At 49.5% G+C, this 23554-nt stretch overlaps 1 protein-coding gene across 8 annotated transcripts in view; it reads left to right on the top strand.

Annotated features, from left to right (window-relative positions):
- The window catches only part of SLC8A1 (solute carrier family 8 member A1), an 80815-nt gene extending 58990 nt beyond the window's left edge, over window positions 1-21825 (top strand). Inside the window, exons 3-10 of one of the 8 annotated variants that reach the window (XM_072333286.1) lie at window positions 10308-10414; window positions 12757-12777; window positions 13428-13445; window positions 13555-13569; window positions 14735-14865; window positions 15627-15726; window positions 17736-18011; window positions 19686-21825. In XM_072333286.1, coding sequence (XP_072189387.1) covers window positions 10308-10414; window positions 12757-12777; window positions 13428-13445; window positions 13555-13569; window positions 14735-14865; window positions 15627-15726; window positions 17736-18011; window positions 19686-20062 — 1045 coding nt within the window. In that variant the 3' untranslated portion in view covers window positions 20063-21825. Of the gene's footprint in view, window positions 1-10307; window positions 10415-10696; window positions 10801-12756; window positions 12778-13427; window positions 13446-13554; window positions 13570-14734; window positions 14866-15626; window positions 15727-17735; window positions 18012-19685 lie in introns of all 8 variants that reach the window. The other 7 variants (XM_072333289.1, XM_072333287.1, XM_072333288.1 and 4 more) reach the window with 7 other exon arrangements.
- The last annotated feature ends 1729 nt before the right edge of the window (window positions 21826-23554 follow it).

Genomic DNA, 23554 nt, shown 5'->3' with positions numbered 1-23554 from the left:
TTTTTTGAGTCTTAGAACTCAGTCTAATTTAAGCAGGTTTTTATGGGATTGGCACATCCTAAGCACTGGGGAGATCTTTCTGCTAAGTTTCATTCTCTGCAGTGAAGCATAAGGAGAGAATTAGTCAGTACGGTGTTTGGGAAAAAAGAATTTCATAGGCAAAGCAGCATATTTCTCCCTTGAGCTGAGCCTTCAGTGCAAGAAGCACGCAGCGAGATGGCTCTTTGTAACTCTCTCAGCAGTGGCCACCCCACATGGAAAGTTTCCATCTCAAAAGCTAAGGTCTGGCAATGTTTCCATAGAAAGTCCCAGGCAGGTGTAACAGGCACTTCAGCGCACTCTGCCTTAATCTCAAAGCCCTGAGGGTTTCAGTCATGCAGATGAGCAAGTGTAAGAGATGAGGATCAGATGGAGAAACAGCAGTTGGGAACTGTTCCCCTTCTTATGTCTGAAGCAGGGGGTCACAGTGGGATGGAAACCAGCTCCTGGCCTCTGCTATTGGTGGGGGGAATCACCACTTCCACCTCATGTCAGCGGTTTCCCGATGGAGCTGGGGCACTCAGTGTGTGCGGCTTGGATGAGCCCTGCCTTTGCAAAAGGTCTTCTGAGCCTTAGCTGCAGGCTTTTGACTGTCACAGGAGCAACGCAGCACATCTGCCTCCATGGGGTTCTGCAGTTGGATTTTTCATTCAGCATTTTATACATCTGTCAACCGTCTGGACATAGAGGTGGGGAATGGAGGTGCTGAGCTGGCCACAGAGAGCAGCCTGTGGCCAGGCACTTCTTTATACTAACATTTTGCAATGTTCCTTATCACCTTCACCCAGGTGCGCACACACTCAGAAATGCAGGCTTCTCCCCCAGGAGGAGGGGGACAGCCCATGGCAGGGCTTGCCGCAAGCAGTGACAAAGCACTCACATGCTCTTCCATGCTTGCCTTCCCCTCAGCCACCCGGTTCCTCTTGTTTTAGCTTTGTTTAAACAGTCTCCTTGGTAACGGGAAGGAAAAGCAGAATTCTTTCATCCTCCTCCTGCCTATCTCAGCACCAGGAGGAGGCATGAAAGGTCTCCCAATGAAATGCCCTTATTAGCAAACGTTTGCTTCAGTGCTCCCACTGCGGATTTTAACCCCACTGATCACTGGGGACTCCAGGAGACGTGATGTCTCTTTAAAAAGACTTTCGATACCTAGAGTTTCAACAGAGAGGGCTGTATTTCACAGTTTAATTTATTTGGCAGCAGATCAACTGTATGTCAGTCAGCAAGTGGTGGCTCTTGAAATTGTCCACGTCATCCCTTTCTCAAATCCAGGAAGGCCACGATGGTCCTCTGGTCCTCTTGTGGCAGTTTCAGAAAGGTCCTTCTGAGGGGCTGAGCACCAATTGCTCTAGCAGCTCCCAGAGGTCTGAAGATGTCTGATAAGGCTGGGAAGAAATGGCCATTGCACAGCACTAGGGTGAAGCTTAAGGGTGGGCTTCCTGTCTTCAGAAATGAGCATCCCTGGTGTTTGAAGCCTGATGCCCACAAGCTTTGTGATTTTTACAGCCAGGTCTGGTCCAGCACAGGTGAATGGCCCAAGGGAGGCTGGAGCATGTGGGCACCCTGCAGCCAGTCATTTAAATTGCTAAAACAGGAGCATTGCACCGGAACCTTCCTTGACAGACAATTACTTACAACTTCTCCTAATAAAAGTTCAATGTGACACTCACTGACGAGCTCATAAAAGATCAAAAGGCTCTTCTGTAGCTCAAAAGCCCATTAGCATCTGCAGAGCCCCAGCAGGGAGAGGAGGTAGGATGTTTGCTTTGTGCTGGGCTGCAGATACATATCACATCTGCATCAATGTGCACACGCAATCAGGGCAGATGTTTTGCTCAGCAGCTTGTGTGTGTGCACACACACGCGTGTTTTGCTAAGTCTGAACAGTTGTCAAGAGCAGCAGGCATGCTGGTGTGAGCAGCACAGCAGAACCACAGGCACATTCTCAGTCTCAAAGCCACATGCTCAATCACCAGGCAAAAGAAGATAAAAGTAGTGATGGTGAGATGCTTTTTGGACTTCACATCGGAGCCTTTGGGTCACTGCTCCAAAGGTCTGTGGGGAATGCCTCCATCTCCCATCTTGAAACAAGGAGGCTGACCTTTGGGGCTGGCACCAAACACCAGATGCATCCCTCCCACTGAAACCCATTCCAGGAAGTTTGAAAGGTACCTTCTTTTGCAGGGAGGCAGTACTGACTCTTATATACCATTTCTCTGCAGTGGCAGCACTGGAGCTGCACGGCAGATGTGTTCTGGGCTTCCTTCAGCCTCGATTCCTGGTGCTGAAGCCTCGCTGCCTGGTTTTGCATGCTGCTCTGTTTTGTTTACTCAGCATAAAAGCAGCAAGGTCTGCTAAATAATTTATAAGGCTGCAGAGAAGTCCCCTCTGCTGGCTGCTGCTCATTGAAATTCATTTTGGGGAGTGCCAAAATCATTTTGATAAGAGTGATGTCTTCCCTTTGAGGAGCATAGTCATGGCAACTATGCCAGGCACACACAGAGAAGGGCAACGAGCATTTATTGGAAGAACGGAGCAATTACTGTTGTAAAGAGGAACCTGCCTGTACAGAAAAGCTGTCTGTGTACTCAGGTGTGTGGAGAAACGAGAAGCAATTGAATGAGTTTCCAAGTGCTTTCTCTTGGGGAAAATGTGTATGAGAACAAGCAGGGGTGGGGGAAGAGGTAAAATACCAACTTTTGGCTCTGAACTCTGAAGGCTTCTTAGAAATGGCATTTGCAAGCATTGATATGCAGCAAGAGTATTGGGCTAGACTGAGCCCTGGACACTCAACCCTTTGCTTGCAGCACAAGCTGAATTTTTTGGAAGTAATGAAAGTTTTTAGCTGGCATGGGCAAGGCAGTGCAGTGCCAGGGGATGAGTTATTTCTGCCTTGTCAGCTTTCCCAGGCGCCTTAAGCAATTGCTGTTAGGGGTTTTTTTGATCAAATTCACATTAAATGTATTTTTCCTCCTGGTCGTTGCCACTTGCATTGCACTGTCTGTGATGCTGTCCTTGGAGATCCAGACACTGATGTAGGTGGAATGTCTCCTGTTCAATGTCCCCATGGTCCTGCCTCCAGCAGGCACTTTACGAGGTAGTTCATAGAATCATAGAATCATTAAGGTTCGAAAGATCAGTAAGATTATCATGTCCAACCACCGACCCATGACTGTGACTGCTCTAGACCATGTCCCTCAGTGCCATATCTGGTCTCTTCTTGAATACCTCCAGGGATGGTGATTCTACCACCTCCCTGGACAGCTTGTGCCAGGTGCTCACCACCACTTGACGTACACAGCTAAGGGACTGTGAAGGAACAGCAAAACTCCAGTTTGTCCTGACCCATGGGGTGATCACACCTTCAGCTATCTGGGGATGGTGATACCTTTAAGTGGGACTGAGGGCTTGGGTCTTGTTTTGGGGCACCACCAGAATGCATCATGGCTTTTTGCAAAGTGTGACATTGGTAGATGAGTCAAGTGCAAGAGCTAGAGTGCAAAATTCACAGTCAGATCAGAGCAAACATCAGAGATTCCCCCAGAAAAGCACTGTTTCTGATCTGAAAATCCTGCCCAATACAACCTTCCTAAACAGAAATTAAAGCAGCATTCAGCATAGCATGTGAAATCATTGATTCTGCTGCCCCTGCAAACCACCTCCCTTGTCTTGCCTCTCCACAAGGCTGTGGGGGAATGGGCTAGACAGGTAAGGCCTTACCAAGGCTCTTCTAGTAGCAATGCTCTGGATCAGACCGACGTTGTGTGTTTGAGCTGTGTGTTGTCATTTAGACTTAATGCATCCTGAGGCCAGAGGAGCAGTTGTTTCATGCTGCCAGGGAGATGACAACACATCATCTGTGCTCTTAGAAGCATTGATTCAGCGAGCTTGATTTCTCGGAAAAATAAAAAAAAAAAAAAATAAGTGCAGGGCAACAAAGAAAATAAGAGCAGCCAAATAAATTTTGGCTCCAGAAGTGAGGGGAAAATGATTGTTTCCCCACCCTTCACGAATTTCAGTGCCCAGGTTGGTGTGCTCACTGTTTCTCAAGACATTAGGCTGTGCAGCTCCATTCAGATCTGGGCTGCTGGACCTGCAAACTGAGCTGCCTCATCAAATCTGCTCACTTTACCCTTCCCAAAGCAAGTGTCAGGCTTAGCTTCAGGCAGGTTTTCCTTTGCCCTCCATGTCATGTTTGCAGCACGCTTCAGGCACATTTTCATCAAGCGTGGACATTTTACATAAGCAAGCGCCGGTTCTGAAAAGGGCCCTGCGAGGGTGACTCATGGGGCATCACACAAACATGGGATTCCATCAGCGTGGGGTCAGGGATGGCCATCACCACTGTCTCCCCTCATGCTCCCATTTCTATTTTACCTTCATATCTAGTCAGTTGTGCAATTTATTCTCCGAGGTGGTCTGATTAGCCCAGTAGAAGGAAGTGCATGTCACACTGAGCACGCCAAAGCTCATATCTTATGGGAGTCAGACATGTAGCAAGCCAGGAGCCCTGTCTGGTTCCCACAGCTCAGCCATGCAGTGTCCACCCCCAGAATCTGCAGTAGAGCCGTGGCATCATCAGTGCCCTGGGATGCTTTTTTCACCACTTGGCCAGGTTGTTGTCATTCCAGAGTTGAGCAATTGCAGCCACAGACAAGAGCAAAGCTTGGACCACTTTCCTTCACACCCATTTAGCTGGGAGTTTGGATTTACTGTGCTGTGGTAACTACCAGGCCATCCTGCAGAGCAGTACCCTGCACCCTGCATGCTCTCTGTCTCATACTTCTCCTTAAACTATGATGCGAGGCAGTGGACATCTTTGCAAGGGAACTCTTCAGATCAGATCCCGCAAGTGGGAAAAACCTCTGAACCAAGGGTGATTCTGTTACTGGTGGTCACTGTCATGGTCTCCATACTGTTGATGGGATGGTCACTCAGGTCTGTAGCTCTATCTGAGGATGAGGATAATGTTTCTCTGCTTTTTGGTAGGTAGGGGATGAGTGAAGTGAGGTGTTTCACTGTGCATTTCCCATGTGGTGCTGCTGGGATAAAGCTGGCAGAGATGGAGATGGTCATTTCTTGACTCGAGGTGTTAACCACAGGGAGAGGGATAGGGCAGATCCATTCGCTGCCAGTGATGAAGCTGAAGGGACACCCTCTGCCTCCAGATCTGACCATCCCCCTGATAATTCTCAAAACCACTGAGGATGCCTCAGAAAATAAACAAATGTAACAAATTCTCTTTAGACATACAGTACCTGTAACGCTCCATATGTGTGCTCTTTGAGTTGCCAGGAGGCTCCGGGAGTCTTGTCCACCCTATTCCAGTGTGTTTCTGTAGGACTCCCACAAGTCTGTCCCTTGGGAGGTCAGGGCCATCATGCTGCTGGTACAGAGAGTTGCTGATCCTCCGCACGCCCACTGCAGGTCTTATTTCTGAGCCTGCCCTAGAGGAGGTGAGGGGTTTTGCTCTGCCTTTCTGCTTGTGCTGGAGGAGATTGCAATGGCTCCCCCTGCCTTCCATTGGATTTTTAGTGGTCATGCATCTGAAGAAGAGGCTGAATCTGAGCTCTGTGAATCTCGGAGTCCCCCAGAAGACATTTTATGGCCCTTAGGCAGCTTGAACTGGTGGCTGAGAGCTGGCAGAGAAATGAGACTCCTCACAGGAGACATCTCCTGTCTGTTGGCATGAAATGGAGCCAAGGTTGGGCTACACAATCTTCGTGTCTTTCCACACAGAATCATAGCCTGCTACTGCTGCCCTCCCCATACAGGTGGGTAGTAGAGGCCTCCACAGAGCGTAGCCCTGTATGGAAGGGACAGAAACTCTAATGAACCTTCCCCTCTGTCAGGGACCCCTGGGTAACAGCTACAAAGCGCATGTGATAAGTTGTTCTGTACATTCTGGTTCTCAACTGCATCTGTTGTCCCTTGGGAGCAGGTGTCTCTGTGCTGGCAGAGTGGACATTGCATGCGCCTCTCACATGTCCCCTGCCAGATGCGTGTCAACTGCAGCCAGGATGAGCACTTTCATCTTAGGACCTCTGCACACAGAGCTGTCACCTCCTGCTATCGGGCACAATTTTGTTGTCAGCCGGTGGAGGAAAAACCTCATCTCCACCTTTTTAGTTCCCAGCAACAAGACAACTATCCTCCTCGAGTAGCTGTCAGAACTGTGAGCAGTGAAGCTGCTAAGTGCACTAAAACTCTCTCCAACGTCTGGGTCTGAAAAAGTGAGTGCTGCAGAGGGAGGCACAGGAGCAGCCAGGGCTCTTCTCATCTCTCACAGCGTGAACAGGGCCTTGAACCCCTGCAGTCTCCAGGCAGATGAGAGCTCACCGAAATGGTAAAAACAGCAAGACAGATGGAGAACAGACCCTGGAGAAGGTGGGGATGGGAAGAGAAAGATCTGCTTTGCTCTTGATGGCTGTCTCCAGCCATGCATTGGGATCTGCTCCCCACTTCTAGTGGCTTAGGTGTAGTTCAATTGGCCTTGGCCACTGGCTTTGGTTGTACTCAGCTCTGATGCTTATTTTTATGCCCTAGAGCTGCCCCCTGGGCCATGCTTGCCCCTCTGCACCATGCCCATGTGAGCTGCACAAAGCAGGGAGTGTTTCCAGCCATGTACCATCTCTAGCTTTAACTGTGACTACGTAAGTGACTGGCTGACAAGCAGATGTATGAGAAATCAACAGCTTTCTGCAGGAGTCTTAAGAACACAGGCTAGAATGGGCAGCCCCAGCAAATGTGTTTTCAAAACATCATCTCCAGAGCAGGCATCCCTCATGGTTATTCTCTTAGTGCCGTCACTGACCCACTGGGCTGGGAAGTGCTTAGTTATTGTGGGACTGGAACTTAGGACATTACAGCCCTCTGCTCTGGATGTTGTACTTATGAATCTGGCGTTGGAAGTCCTCCAGTCTGTACATATAGCTCTCCTGGGTGATCGCTGGAAGTTGAATGGGTGACAAGCTGCATAAGAACATAATTGTCTCTGTTGATTCTGGAATAAGTGCCTGTCCCAGCAGCATAAGCATGCTACGTGCTTATCATCAAGCTAGCTGCTGACTGCTGTATCAGTTGGTCGGTTGTGCTTAGAGATGTTTATTTTCATGTCCCACTGGGCACACTGTGTCTGGCTACATGCAGCACTTAGTTATTTCAGCTCCAGCTCAAGTGTGGTCTGAGCACAGTGATGCTTTCTTAGCCACAAGATCTCTGATCTAGGTGCACAGCAGGGCAAAGGTGGGCAGGGGGGGAAGGTCTCTGGTTCAGCCTCTGCTGAGAGGGCCAACATCCCAGCACAAGCAGTAGTTTAGGCAAGCTTCACACATCTCCAAGGGTGGGGGGTAGCTGGCCTTGTTTCTCACTTGAAGGAAGGAAAAACAAGGAAAAAACAAAAGCGGTGTTAAAAAGTCATTGCTAGGGTTCTGTAAGAGAGCGAACAGATGTGTTGTGCTGTAATGAAAGCTATCTTTCTCCATGGTGAGCCTGAGCAGACAGCCAGACATGCATGCTGGACCTGACACATCTCTGCTCCTGAACGTCTGGTCCTGTCAAGGAGGACGAGTGCTCTGGGGGCCATCCCCCAGCACGTCCTGCCTGCATCTCTCTGGAGCCAATTGCTGATGCTCTGCTGTGTTCGACACTTGTCTGAGTCATGAGAGGGGCTTGTGCCATTTCACGTCACTGAATGATACCGTCTGGATTGGGAGTGGCAGGATTTTTGCAAGCACATGGAGGATTTGCCCAGTCACTGTGCAGATATTCAGGTTCAAAATTTATGTAAGTTCCAGGCAGGCTGCCACCAGGCACTTCTGACCACGCAAGAGAGACAAGTCTGGCAGATAGTTGAGGTGGGGGTCCCAGCTCCTCACACCTGCGTTGCCGCCATAGTCTGACGTAGCCTTGGTCAAAAAAGTACTTGCAGAGAAATATTCCTCTGCTGCCCTCCATCTGGTTCCTGCCAGCCTGTGCTAATTCACCGTGCATGGACCCATCCCTGCTCATATGCAAGGTTGCTCATAGAGTATTTATTCTTCTGGGGCATTGCCAACCAAGAGGTCGGTACTGAAGCTTTACATGAGCTACAGTGACCAGGGGTGGCTGTGTGGGGTGGCTGTGTTGAAAGAGCTCTGCAGTTTGACTGAAACAGCATGATTTGAAAAGAAAGCTGTTATCCTGGTGGAGAGCACAGGGCTTGGAGCAAGGCTGGGGATGTCAGGTCTGTGAAGACATAATCTTTCTGGGAGAGAAGAGCTGGAGCCGCAGTTCTGCAAGGTTTGTTTCATTCTTTGATTCCTGGTACATGGAAATGAGCTGAAAATCATTCCCTCAGAGATTGCCTTGGCTACAGACTCAGGGACAAGCAGTTTTTGGTACAGAAATGCAGACGCTTGACTGGTTTCTCCTTGGCAACATTCTGCCCAACTTTTTGTTGGTGCGAGCACCGAGGGGGGATGCTGGGCCCAGATGGCTTCCATGGGTTTTGGCAATGCTAAGAGGAGGCACCAAGCACATTTCCCCAACGTTTTATCCATCTTCCATGGACACAGTGTCTGTGCACTGAATGTCCGTGATGTTTCATGGCACCAGCTCCCCTGCAATAACCACGAATGGCTGGGATGATGCAAGTGCTTTCTTTTACCAGCAGAGTATGCATCGCTGGTCAGATTGATCCTCCCATGCACTTAATTGGAACATAACACTGGGTAAGACAAAAACTCTTCTCCTACTGAGGACCCAGAACTTCATCTGGGGCACAATGGAGAGGGATTCAGGGTGCTCTGCAGAATCCAGGAGGCAAAATGCAGTGCGGGGAAGATGAGCCATGCTCTAAGAATAATCTGTGTTATTTCCACATAGCTGTTTCTCAAGCAGATGTGGTCTCAAACATCATCAGAAGGAAAGTCTTTTCTCTGGGATTGCAGTATCATTCCAGGGACAAATTTGCCTCAGCAAATTTTTTGCTGATTGGAAATGCATCCAGTGAGCAGACTTGCTGTTTGTTCTTCCCAGCCTTGTGCAGCAAAAAGGAGTGGTGCACGTGTCCGCCCAACACAGCACTTGCTCACACACTGCAAATACCAGACAGAAAACTTAATTGCAGCAGCACCTACTGGCAGTGGCACTTTCAGCCAAGAGGCTCCATATTCAAGTCCTGTTGGTGCTGGGTCTGAGCATCTGGAGCAGCTTTCTTCTTCCAGGTTTCTTCTTGTGAAAGAGAATTATTTTGCAGCGCTCAGAAATGCCGCATGTGGGAAGGCAGAGCACACCCATAGGAAGCTTACATCTTGATAGCTCTGCTGCCCTCAGCATTGCTGAAGACAGCTTTTTTAATTAACTTTCCTGAGAAGGGCTTTGTTTCATATGTTGGAGGGAAGATGCAGAATGCATTTTAATGGGAGTTGCCAGGAGAATTACTGATTTGGCGAGTAATGTTTCTGAAATAGTGCCATTCTGTTAATTCTGTCAGGTCCTCTGATAGCTTGGCTGAGAGCATTAAGTTTTTAATACGCAATAATTTCCCTAACTCATCAATGCATAGCAAGATCAGCTGCATGCTTGGTAACCATTCTTTTACGTACAAAACCATTGCAGTGATAATTACAAACAGAACAAATTATTACGGATATTCATTCTGAGATACCATTACCCCATACTGTGCTGCACTGTTACACTTTTCACAGCCATCGCTTACTCTTGAGTAAATGGTTTCATTATAAGCATGAAGGGCAAACTTAATACACTTCTGACTCACAGCGAACAGCACAAGAAATCATCCTGGCTGTTCCTCCCAGTGCTTGGCAGTGTTTGCTCTGAAAGAGAGTTAAACGTCACCTCTGTTGCCAAATACCTGTCAGCCAGGCGGAGGGGCTCTGCCTAGGAGGATGCAGCAGATGGGACCGCTGCATCCCCTTTGAACTCGTCCACCAAAGCCCACAAAGCCCAAATGGAAAAGATGATGGTCCTGCTGTGGATTTGCCGTGCTGGGGCTGGTTAAGTGGGAGCAAGCCATCGAGGGGATGCTTTGCACCTAGAGTTTTTGGAGGCACCCTGACCCCGTGGACCTCCCTGCTCGTCCTCTTGGCCTCTCAGCCCCTGCCTTTTGCTTTCGGCTGCGCTGCCCCTCCGGCTGTGCTACCAAACCCACTGTTTTCTCTCCGCAGACGCCTTCTCCTGGCCTTTCCGCCCTCCTCCTCTCCCTGTCTCCCTCCTCCCTCTTCCCCCCTTACTCTTGAATCTCTATTTCTTCTTCTCTGTTCCAGCAAAACGATATCAATCAAGGTGATAGATGATGAGGAGTATGAGAAAAACAAGACCTTCTACCTAGAGATCGGGGAGCCCCGGCTGGTGGAGATGAGTGAGAAGAAAGGTGGGGGACGTGCTCCGGGGCTGAGCCCAGCCTGTGTGTCCCTGTCTGGCTCACTCATACCTAGCACCTGCAACACCGAGCTCACATCTGCAGCGCCTGCGGAAAAGGGCAGGAGCGGTGCCCCCAGAAACCCGCAGGGATGCTCCTGCCCTTCCCCGCCTGCCCCATTGGGATGTGCAGCCGCTTCCCTCCCTCCCCAACCATCTCGGCACCACGGCGGACGTGAACTGCATGCGCGTGCGATGCCAATCATGTGTTTGCCTTTGTCTTGTGTTCCCACAGGAAATTCATTACCCTTAGAATACTTGACCGTGAGGAGTATGAGAAAGAGTGCAGTTTCTTCCTTGTGCTTGGGGACCCGGTGTGGCTACGACGAGGAGTGAAAGGTGTGAGAGTAACACCAGACCAGCTCTTGAGACGCTGCCGTCCGCTTTTCTCTGTGTCTCCCTACTCTCACACTCCTTTCTCCTCGCACTCTGGCTCCCGGCCGTTTTGCCCTCCTTCCTTCGAAGCTTGGCCCCTGCAGCTTTTTACTCTGTTTTCTTTTCTCTTTTGTTTTGGGGGGGACTCTGTCTCGCTGGCGAGGGCTCCCCCCGATATCCAGGCAGGGGACGATGAGCATCGCCAGCCCCCATGGGCTTTTTGAGCGTATCGCCCCGCCACCCTGCAGCTGCAGCTTCATTCAATTCAGTAGAAAATCCAGCCTCCAGAAGCAAGCAACACTGCATCATTTTTACCAGAAGATAAAGTAGCCTCCTCTTGAAGCAAAATGCATGGCCAGAGCAGTCATTTCAGTCTTTTTTAAGCTGGCACTGGGGTCTGAAAATAGCTCAGAATCACAGCACAAGCAGGTAACGCCGTAAGATGCAATCAATCCAGGAGAAATCAGGTTACACTCAAATAAAGTTTCATGGCTCTGCACTGGATAATAGCTCCTCATAGGAATAATAAAAACAATTTCCTCTTTCATTACATAAAATAAAACCATTTCTCAACCAACTACAAACCTTCCCAAAAAGACATGGCTCACTTCGTTTTCCAAGCTTTCTTTTTTTCTTCTTTTTTCTTTTTTATTTTGTTTTTTTTTTTTTTTCTCCCAAGAAATTAACTAAAAATTAATGTCAAGGCTAATCCTCCGCGCTATCGGTTGCCAAGCAAGAAGCAATTTTAGAGCTACTTAAGATAATTAGTTGCCCTACAACAGTCCCTTATGAAAGCCTTTGTAACGAATTGGCAGGAATGGTTGGCCTGCCTGTCTGGTTTCTGGGACAGAAGCTCTCCCTGCAGCAGCCATGGGGCTGGCACATACTACCCTTCAGGACAGAGAGGGTCCCCAGCAGTCCCCATGCTGAGCAGGGAGGTGCCACTCCATTTCAGCCTAATATCTGGCAGTGATGCTGCATTTCCCTTCCAAACAGGTGCCGTGCAGGTCATCTGTGCCATCCTCTCTGTCAGGTTTCCAGCTGGTTTTTGTGGCTAGCTGCATTATGTGAACTGCTAGGAGGAGCCAGGCTACAAAAAAAAATAATCAGTTTCTCACCCTCCTGGTCACAAATTGAGAGTAGCTGAGAGACATTCCGTTTTGCAAACTAGCTAGCTGAAAGGCAAGTCAGGATTTAAAGGGATGTTATTTGATGCTTTGGCCATGCTGTGCTGGGTATTTTTCTTGAGCCAGATTTTGTGCTTGGTTCTACAAGAGGCAGCGAGACGGGGTGAGCGGTGCTCACAGCCTGCAGATGGGAGCACTCCTGAAACGTCACCACTGGGCCGTGTAGCCACACTGCGGCCTGTGCCTTGGGAGCCAGAGACCCACGATGCACCAAGGGAGAGCTTTTTTCTTTCATTTCAAAAAGCTCAAATGTTGAGTAAGCAGATCCCTCAGCCAAACTTTGCCCCAGACTTTTCTCCTCTCATTCCATATGTCAGAAGCGCAGCTGCCAGCAGTAGTTCTTGCTCCCCTTTAAGCAGCTGGAGGAGGTCAAAACCATTACCCACTGCACATGGGACACGTTGTGTCCTCCTTCAAGGCAAGGCTGCCCCCGAGACCAATGGAAGATCTTGCACATACGATTCAAAGGGGAAAAATGAATTTTGGGAGTGTGCCTTTTATCTCATGTCCACCCCGTGTCTGCAGTCATCTTTATTTTTAATCCACAGTCCCATGAAACGTTTCTGTTCCGTTATTTTTAGTGCATCTCTCTCAACACTAATGGTATCCTGCAGTTTTACAGATCTGAAAGCTCTGCCCTGGGATCTGGAGTTTTTCTGTGAATATTCCTTTTGATTTCATTATTCATTTACTTTTCTTCTTCTGTGTTTGTCTCTGTCTGTCTCCTTCACAGCGCTGTTGTTGAATGAGCTTGGTAAGCGCGCATTCCTTTTTCTTTTCCATTTTTCCAGTTTGTCTGCATATTTTCGGAAGACGATTGATTTTGTTTGACATTTTTCCTTGCTCACAACATTCTTTTCTAGGGCGGTCAGCACTATTTAAATAAGCTCAGGTATCTGATGCCCCATCAGCCCGGGGAATAGAGCCCAAAAGTCATTATTGTTAATGAGCGGTAACCCATCACAGCAAAGAGCTGTGGGAGTGGAGTAGTAACAGCCATGGCAAACCTGCCAATAATCCCAGATCACAAAGCTGCACCATGCAGATTAGCCCATAGCCTCCTACACTGATACTGCAAAAATAGAGCGGGCTGGTGACTTAGGGACAGCAGAATTGGACAACACATCTGGAAGAGGTGATGCCTCCTGTTTGGAAAGCGGGGAGGGAAATGAAGCACCCCAAGGCCCCTGGCAGGCTACTTTATGTGCCTGGGAATGACAAATGCATTTGGGCAGGGTGTCCCCATGTCATCCCCAGGCTAGAAGTAAGGGGTCAGCCCCCATCCCCACGCGGGGCAGGGAAGGACCTCCATGTCACTGTAGACTGCAGAGGGATGCTGTGAGGATGCTAACCCTCTCTTTCTCTCTTTCTCTTTCTTTCTCTCTCATTTTTGGTTTTGTCTAGGTGGCTTCACCATCACAGGTATGGATTTCTGCTTTCCTCCTGTCCCTCCCCCTTCCCCTCTTAATGGCTGTATGCTCATCCTACTCTTTCCTCTTGGTTTCCTCTTTGCTTTTGTTCCACCCTGGAGGGAAACTCTGGAAGGGTAAGCAGGTGGTGAGGCCACCCTCGCTCACACCGTGTCCCCTCATAGCGCACCCAGCCTGCTATGCATGTGGCCCTCGGCAGGACATGATGGCTGGGAAGAAGCCCAGCAGGCCGCAGAGCAGCCCCTCAGGAGCACTGTCAGTGATCCCTGAGGCTATAGCAAGGTTCTGGCCATGAGCAGCTCTCTGCAGGCAGTGGGGCAGCCGGGTGGGAGCCACGCTAACCCCGTGTGCAGTAGGACATAGAGTTTACTAACAGCACAACATGGGTGTGCATGGGGCATGCAGTGCCTCCGACTGATCTCCTGTTGATCGCTCCGATAGGCAAACCTGTCTTCAGGAAGGTACAGGCTAGAGAACGTCCTCTTCCTTGCACCGTGGTCACCATCCGAGGTACCCAGGGGTCTAACACAGACTGATTGGTGTGTTTGTTTACTGACCCAGGCAGATTAACCCATTTCTTCAGCAAACCCGGCCCCCCTTGATGGCCTTCTGATCGTCCCCAGGGTGGGCTGGCAGAGAGCAACATGGGGGTCTGCACGGGGACAGTGACAAAACATCCCCTGCCTTGAGGTTGCAAAGGCGTCAGCAAAGGTGTAGAGCAGCTCCATGGCTCTTTCAGTCCTGCCACTGCCAGCACTCTCAGAACTGAGACCAGTCCATGCCCTTGGGGATGGCTCCTCACACAGTGCAAGCCCAACTCTTCCCTCCAACCCCATGCTCTGCAGATGCCAGGCTGCTCTCCCTCAAGGTCAAGCCCTGCTCAGGAGGGTCTCGTGTCCATCTCAGTCCTGGGGCTGCAGGCAGCTTTGTCTGGTTGCAATGAGGTGATGGAAATGTGCTAACCACAGACCTGGAGGGCTGGGAATCATAGCGGCTTTAGTGGCCATCTGTGCCCCCCAGCAACCCTGTAGGAGAGGCAGCAGTCAATTCCTCCACTCTAAGTGTGAATTCAATCCTTCCTAAGGTTAGACAAATTGCAAACCAATTTTGCTAGCATTTCTCAGCAAAACTGCCATGTCTGTCGCTCTGTGACCTCCTTCTTCTTGCCTGCTCTGTCGCTCGTGCTCTCCCCAAAGGCTTCCCGACAACCAGCTGATGGGAAGCCAGCTCCAGGGAGTGGTCGGCCAGGCCTGGCTCACAGGTGGGCTCTTTGCTTTACAGAGGAGAATGAGGAGAAGCAGCCACTGACCAGCAAGGAGGAGGAAGAGCGTCGAATCGCAGAGATGGGGCGTCCCATCCTGGGGGAGCACACCAAGCTTGAAGTCATCATTGAGGAATCCTATGAGTTCAAGGTATTGCTCGCGTCTCATGCCTCCATCCTTCATCTTCTCTCTGGCTTTTGGGTTTGCGCGGCGTTGGCAAACACATGCTAATGGCATCACAGCAAAGCAGGGCGGCTCCTGACATCACAAGGGCTCAGACAACAGTCTGTGATCACTGTTATGCAAAAAGGCTTTTTTCAAGTATAACCTTGCCATATCACAGCCATGATTTACACTCTATTTACATTCAGTCTTGAGTGGTCCCTGATCATGGAATCCTCATAGAGTGGTCCCCCTGGTCATGGGGCTCCCATGGCAAAGGGCTGATACCTTAAATGCAAGCAGTCTTTGTGGCTCTGTGATGAAGCCTTCCCAGGAGCATCTCCTGCCTTCCCCAGCAGCACTGAACTTCTGCTCCTGAGCAGCACACTGAGGCAGTGCCTTATTCAAGTTCCAGTTATTTACAGTTCTTTGAAGAAGCCCAGTAAAAAATCCTGCCAAAGTGTTGTGAACAACATCAGCTGCGGCACCTCACAGCTATTTGCTGTTAAACCTCCACCGAGACCACTCAAACTCCCACTGTGAGCAGGCTCAAAAGGCCTTTATGAGTGGCAACAAGAGGAACTGCTGATACTTAGATTTGCTTTCACTGCAGGGGCACTTGACCTGAACGTAGCATCTGCTAAGCTTTATCCATAAACATACAGCCGTAAGCACCTGCACTGGCGGGTTTTAGTCCAGCATCACCAGCCTGATGGCCCTAATACTCTCTTCTGCATCTCCATCTGCAGAACACGGTGGACAAGCTCATTAAGAAGACAAACCTGGCCTTGGTGGTTGGCACAAACAGCTGGAGAGAGCAGTTTATTGAGGCTATTACCGTCAGTGCGGGTGAGTTTGGTCTGCAGCTCCTGGTGAATTAGTCAGCCTCGATCGTGTCTCACCCTCATGTAGTAGTAATATGGATCATAGTGGAGCAAGAGGAGGCAAAACAGGTGGCAGTTACTTACAATGTCTGCATAAGTAAGGCAGCGGCTTAAACCCTTTGGTGAAATCACCTTGTCTGGCGCATGGGAAATCTACTGCAGTAAGTGTATTTGTCGTGCACAGCAGAGAAACACCCTGGCTGCTACCACGTGGCAGAAGGGAAAAGTGATTTCAGTGAGAGAGCTTTGGGGTGCAAATGCTGTGTTTCAATTCAGAGTAGCACAGATGGTGCTGGTAGGAAGTGGCACTGCTCCCTGCCCCTGGTGCTCCCTGCAGTGGGGGCTGTGCAAGGGTAACAGGCCTTGAAGACAGCCTCTGCATCCCCCTCTGATGTCCAGAAATTTGCCCTTGACCCCCTGCATCCAGGACAGCAGTGCCCCTGCTCCTCCAGCCAGCTGCGTTTATGGCTCTGCAGCCCAGTAACTCTTCCAGTTCTGTGGAAGGTGGTTGTTGTTTCAACAACTGGAGACATTACAACTCCCTGGCTGGATATTACAGTCCAGCCTGGGTTCTGTGTCTGCAAGCATTAAGACAAAATCAACCAGTTTAGATTAAATCACAGCAGAAGTCCATCTGAGCCCACCTGGATAATTTGGCTTTGAAAAGGATGGGGGAATGCTCATATTTCCTACCTCGATCTACTATACAGGGCAAGCTCTGCCCAGCACAGATTAATTAAAAGTGATGGCTGTACTATTTACCCTTTGCATCTAAAAATGAGGACAGGACATTGTGCAGCAGCTATCCCCTCAAATTGCCATCCCTCTTTTTGTAGCATAGTTATTCTTAGAGCCTCCAGCCAAGAGCCTCCTATTATTTCAGATAGAGAATGAACATATCATGCAAGACAATCCTCGCTGCAGGTTTCATAGCTAATATGGTTAAAATAATCTATGCCAGAATCAATTATTTAATTGCATCCCATATTAAAGCAAAGATAATCACTGGTACTCAGATCTCATCTCTGTGACGCATGTAAAGGCTGCAGTTCTGTGAAAGCCCTACCACTGTCGTGCCTTGAATACACAGCTACCATCAGTGCTAACAGAGTGATTAATAGACATTTAATAAGTGTGGCATAATTTAGTGGAAATGACCCATCCCTTCCATCTGGGAAAGAGAAGTTTGTCCCTACATTTTTGCTAGGATTTTGCTCCTCAAGCAAAACATCCTGGAACAGGTGATCATGTTCCTGACCATATCACTGCCCGGCCTCGCTCTGCATTTCAATTTACCTCAGCAGGATCTGGCCGGCAATTCAAAAGAGAGCCATTATTCCTGCTTAACAAAATGACAGACAGATGTGGATGAGCATTATGACAGTAGCTCTCATGTTCATTTTTCAGTCTGTTTTATCATCTCCCTACAGATCTAGATCCACAGTAGTCTTGCTGCCAAGTAGCTTGGGAAAAGGATTAAAATACCTGCTGCAAAATTACAGTGTCAGCACAGCACAGCGTATCCTGCCAGTAGCAGCTTTTGTGCAACAAGCAAAAAAAAAAAGGCAGGCATAAGCTTCCCAGGCTGAGAAAATGTTCCTTATATCCACCACAGTTCACGAGAATAGGTTACTTATATCAGCCAAAATAATAACACCATGCTCCTGATTAGCTACTGCTTCCGCCATGGTGAGCGCAATGCTTTGAAGCCAACCAACACGTGATTTTCCATCAAGTTATTCTAGAGAAACCAAGTTTACAAGCTGGTTTTGAACTGCAAAAGTGCTTTGAAGCCAAGTGATACGTGTGCAGTGTTGCCCCCCAGCCGGGTTCTGAGTAGGACTTTTCCCAGACTGGTCATTGCCTTATTTAGCTTTCCCCAGTAGCTCCTTCGTCATGGTATGTAGAGTTAATTGACACCTATAAATCAGTCTTCCCCCAGCATGGGTGATTCTAACCAGGTGTTTCTTTCAGGGGAAGACGACGATGACGATGAATGTGGGGAGGAGAAGCTGCCCTCCTGCTTTGACTACGTGATGCACTTTCTGACCGTCTTCTGGAAGGTCCTTTTCGCCTTTGTACCCCCGACAGACTACTGGAACGGCTGGGCCTGCTTTGTTGTCTCCATCCTCATGATTGGCATCCTGACAGCATTCATTGGTGACCTGGCGTCCCACTTTGGCTGCACCATCGGCTTGAAGGACTCCGTCACTGCGGTCGTGTTTGTGGCGCTGGGGACATCAGTGCCAGGTAAGGACAACGGCAGAGTTTGTTGGAAAGATCCATCTCTGCCCAGTCTGGTCTGGGGATTGGGTTGGGAAAGCCAGTGAGGTCCTCAGCTGTGTTGTGTAGGATCCAGTGAGGGGCAGTTGGATGTGTACGTGGGAGTTGTTTTTCAGTCTCAGATGAGACAGGAGGATCAAACCAAGATGCTTTCAATGGTCTTCCCTCTTGCAAAGACTGTGAAGCCTCTGTTTCTTTGGACAGACTCCACAGCACTGTCTCTCAGAGTGGGAAATCAGTCTTTTATTAAAATGCTGCCAGTGCTGACCATCCCGCACTTCCATTTTGAATGTCTGCTCCATTGACATTCTCTCCTAGGTGAAGTAGGTACTTGCTTGTACTCAGGGTGCTCCGTGCAGCACAGGCATTTCTGCATGAGATTCAGATTGATCGAGACGAAGCTACGGAGCCAAGGGGAGCTGCTAGAAACGCCTTTTGTAAAACCTCTAGAAAGCCCTGTCCCCACGCATGTTCAGAGGCATGTCTCCGATCACTTGTTCAGGTCATCCAGCTTCAGAAGACAGCAGAGACTAAGGACTGACCTAGGAGATATAAAAGATGAGTTTCCATTGCCATATACCACTGTGCTGACCCAGGCACAGTCTGGTTCCTGGAGAAGGGGCTCTAACTCACCCTGACCATCTCCTGCTTCAGTCTCACCAGTCCCAGACTTCCAGTGATCAACACTCAGGTGCTCAGAGACCTTGAAACTGATTTATCACTATCAAAGCCCAAAAGGGAATCAAAAGAACCAAAAAAGAGAGCAGATTTGGGCAAGGAAAGGAAAGAAGCATTTTATAGTCTTCTGGCACTAGTGTTAGGTGTGAGTTTTGCAGGGCTGTCTCATAGCCTCAACATATAAAATCTCCCCTTCTGTTTTTGTTGACAAAAGTTGGCATTTTGGGAAACAAGAGAAAGCAAGAAATTCTTTTTAGGGTATATTTGGCTTCTTTTTTGAACTAGCAGGTGCTCACAGATGGTGCCGTGCTAGCTGGGCTCCTGGGTTTGCATGTAAAACCAGCACTTCCCTATGGCACATCATGCTGGTCAGCTGGACATGAAGTCTGTAGTGTGAGAGGCCAGTCAGTCAAACTTATTACAGATCTTTTTTGAAGCTGGTGAAACAGCTGGGCAAGTGTGCATACATCTGCATGGCTTTTTTTCCCTGTTAAAGGGGTGAAAGAGGTGCTCTTGAGCATCAGGCTCTGCACAAGGCACTGGAATTTAGTGAGAGAAAAGGCACTGGAGAGAAGTCAGTAAAGCAAACACAGAAATGCAAATACAAACTTCAGCAAACCTGATGAGACAAACCATTTTGGCTCCCTCAGAGCTTTTCCAACCAAGTCAGCCAATCAGTGGATGTGGGCAGGAGGCTGATATACAGTGGTATTGGGAAGGGCTGCCTTAGCTTGAGGCACCATGGGCCATCTGGGGGTTATACTGCAGGGGTGCCCCATATTTCTGGACTTTGAGATTTCCTTCCTGGGAATTCCTGGACCCTGACTGTCCTTCCTCGAGAATGCTTGTAGACAGGTCTGTATCCTTAACCAGTGCTTCGTGACATCTGTCCCCAAGATGCTCTCCGCCAGCCCTCCCTACCTGTCTGTTTCCTGAGGGTTTCTCTCCACCTTCCCTCTGCAGACACGTTTGCCAGTAAAGTAGCAGCAACACAGGACCAGTATGCAGACGCCTCCATCGGGAACGTCACCGGGAGCAATGCTGTGAACGTTTTCTTGGGCATCGGAGTGGCCTGGTCCATCGCAGCCATCTACCACGCGGCACATGGACAATCCTTTGAAGTCTCACCCGGCACTCTGGCCTTCTCCGTCACTCTCTTCACCATTTTTGCTTTTATCAGCGTGGGCGTGCTGCTCTATCGGAGGAGACCCGAAATCGGAGGTGAGCTAGGCGGGCCGCGGACTTCCAAGCTGCTCACGTCCTCACTCTTTATCCTCCTCTGGCTCTTGTACATATTCTTCTCATCTCTGGAAGCCTACTGCCACATAAAAGGCTTCTAAAGGAACAATCAGAGATAGTAAATATATGTATATCTATATGTATCTATATAGAGCGATATATAGGTATAGATATAGATATAACGCTGTGTATAATAAAACAGAGAAAGAATAAAAGAGATTTGCCATGTTCACACACCTGCTGATGGAAAGCAGCTTTGGAGCGTCCTATGAACTAGGCAGGACCCCAAAGTCGGCTGGACCCCTCCTCGGGGGTCCCTTCTTTGCAACTCTACCAGTGAGAGCAGCCGGCAGCCCCTGAGCCCTTTCCCATCGCTCCCACTGACTCCGGGAGGATGGATGCGAAGGCAACTGGGCGAGTCGGCACAGGGAAGCTCAAGTGGCTGGCTAGAAGTGGAGCCAGTGGGCAAGGAAAGGAGAGCAAGAGCCCCAACCTCCTACCATCCTCCGTCTGCCTTCGCCACTTGGGAACGTCTCCTCCGGCCCTATTGGAAAGAAGCAAGAGACCAGACTGAAGACAAGGGGAAATTGGGAGCCTTCTAAGGATAGAACACAACCATTTTCATCGTTTCATTTTATTTTTTTCTTCATTTTGATGTGTGTACAATTAGCATTCCTCCCTTTCTCCCCACTCCATTTTCCCCTTTCCCCCTGTTCTCTGTGCTCTGGGGACACAGCCATGTTTGGTGTCCTGAGCTGAGGTCCCACCTCGTCCCTTCCTGGGAGTGCTGTCATGGTACTAGTAACATTTGCATGAACGAAATGACCCCTATCTGTATATAACATCCTATAGCGATAGTCCTTCCAGCCGTGTGGGTTGATCATTGCTGATACAAGTGTTTTCTTTTCACCTGGTTTTATTTATTACAGTTAGTTTAGTTTCTCCCATAGGTTTGGGGGTTTTTTTTATTGTTGTTGTTCTTTGGTTGTTTGTTTCCCCTTCACAGAGAGTGACAGGAGGGAGAGCTTTCCCCACTCCCTGCTCCATGCATGTGTCCCAGAGAAGCAATAACAGCCACACAGACATAGGTTTTCTGTGTTGTTGGAGGCCAACTGGCAGCCCTCATTTCAGGACCTGTCTTTGGGACTGCTCCTTCCCCACAGCCATTTGGAGGCAGAATACTTCAGCACAAAGGCTGTAAGGAGTTCTCCTCTCATGCCACACCAGGGCGCAGCCCTGGCACAGAGGTGAGGGGCTGGTGAGCAGGGTGACAGGGAGGAGGCAGAGCAAAGGATGTGTCTGGCACCCAGCAAGCATGTCCCTTCTGAAGCCAATGGAAGGGGCCACTTCAGGATGCCTGCAGTGTCTGGGGGATGTCCCCTACCCGTGCTTCCCACCAGCCATACCAGTGTCCCAGACAGACTATCCCCAGCATGCGTACCCACCGGTGAGCTCCTCCGACCTGGCTGGAACGCACCTCTGCACCATAACCCTTGGGCTGGGGTATTTGTATCCATTGTGAACAAAGTGCAGGAACTTCAGTGAACCTGTTGTAAGAGTTTCTCCAGGAGTCTGAAGATTTTTTTTTTTTCCTTGTCAACCCTATTCTCACTTTCGAAGGGTTATTGTGGTTTTCTTTTTGGCTTTTCGTTTGTTTTAAGGGAAGAATTGAACACAGATGCAGGTTGTTCAGGTGTGTGATTACCTTTATGTACAATGACTTCATTTTCATTTGTTTGCCTTCGTTGACTTTTCATTGTGTGTATTGCCCACCACTATAGGCAGTGAGTCCACTTATTGTGATGATCCTTATAAATGGTACACAGTGCACAGACAAATAAAGTTTGCAATGATTCCTCATGGACCCAGTAGTGCTCCTGCATATTCTCTACGGAGAACCCTCCCCTTCCCCCTTGTTGTCTCTCTGTACGTGGCACCCACCTCTTATTTCTTCATCACTTTGCCTTCGTTGTGTTTCTGCTGCCAACAAGGGCACTAGGGCCCTCATGTGCCCACTCCTGCCTCATGGGAGAGGATCGAACACTATCACCGAGCTTTGCCCTCTCCCAAAAACCCAAGGCTGCTTTGTGCCACCCTATCTGCCTGCAAGCACTCGGCATCCCCCAGGATGAGCACAGGTTGAGCATCAGCATCACTAAGCCAAGCGCGGTTGCTCACATCCACGTGCTTTCCCCAGGCACTGAACTGTATGAGCAGAGCAGCTCTCATGACCCAGTAATTACATCTCCTGAAAGGTGATGCTGGTGTTTCACTCTCATCATCCTTCGCTTCTCCGCAATGAACTGCACTCACCGAAGTAATTAACGAGTCAAATGGGACTTGTGCAGCAGCCTGCTTTAACAGGCAGTAAATAACTGTTCTGCTCAAAGAGCCTTCCAGCGGGGATGATGGAGCACTGCTTGCTTAGGACACGGCCTAAATCACGCAGTTAACGCCAGCCTTGTTTATGCTGTTACTCTCCACCAGCCGCATGCTTTTGGCATCCGTAACGAGTTCATGCAGAGCATGATGCCTCCTTGCCCAGCAAATAGCGCTCCTCAGGACACGTGGGCTCCAGATGCCCCCAGATTTGGGGGGTGATTTTCTCCCTGTGCTCACCACTTCCTACAAGGACAAGAGGGCAGGGGAGGGCTGAAGACCCTTTCTGGTAGACACGTGCCTCAACTATGCCAAGCAACTGGATGCGGTCTGTGAATTCAGTGTGCTATTTATTTCTGCTGCGTGCCAGGAGGAGAGGACTGGAGCGTATGTGTTATTGTAAGGGTTATTTTTAAACGCTTGGGTATGAAGCGAGAGCGGCAGTACTGGGGGCTACGTATGTGTCTAGGGAGGAGGACTGAACACCTTACCAGCTCTAAAGTGCCAGCGTGCCAGAGGCAGAGAGAAGAGGGAAAGCTTCATGCTGGAGGGAATAATTTGGGAGAAGTCTGCAGGATTTTTCATGGGCTTTGGCACCTGCACCCATCCTGGGCAGCACATTTGCAGAGTGCCAGGAGCCTCCCCGGCCTCGCAAGATGCCCAACCACACACGCACACACAGCTGTGGGAAAGCCTGTTTATCTTGTAAAAACTTGACTTGTGCAGGAAGGCATCCAGAGGCCTCTGTATTCTTGCAAAATGCGCCGAGGGACAATAAATACAGCCAGATTCCTCACCTTTTAAGGACTTGAGACTTCCCTCTTTTGGAAGCGGAGGTGCCAAGCTTGTCACCAGTCCTGGCATGAAGGGATGAGAGCACTGCCAACACAGGCACTGCCGGCTGGATGTCTGACATGGGGACCAGGGGCAGCACCGCAGTGTCCCCCCACTGCTGGAAACCCCATTGAGGGGCTGCCAAAGCACGTGCCCCCAGTCCGAATGCTGTGACTGAGCTGGATGCACCTGGTGGTTGGGATGCAGTGACAGCGATGCCCCCCCAGCATCTTGGGCGTGAGGCCAGGCAAGCGATGGCCACTATGCATGTTTCCAGGTGGCAGAGGAGAAGGTGGGCACACTGAGCCCTTCCTGCTGGCTTTTACTGTCCCTCGCTCATGGGGTGTTGGAAGTTCCAGTGTTTCTGCTGAATTTCCATG

The sequence above is a fragment of the Excalfactoria chinensis genome, chromosome 3, assembly GCF_039878825.1.
Source record: "Excalfactoria chinensis isolate bCotChi1 chromosome 3, bCotChi1.hap2, whole genome shotgun sequence".
Lineage (NCBI taxonomy): Eukaryota > Metazoa > Chordata > Aves > Galliformes > Phasianidae > Excalfactoria > Excalfactoria chinensis.
The sequence above is the reverse complement of the archived record's forward strand: the minus strand, read 5'-3'. Positions and strand labels throughout refer to the sequence as shown.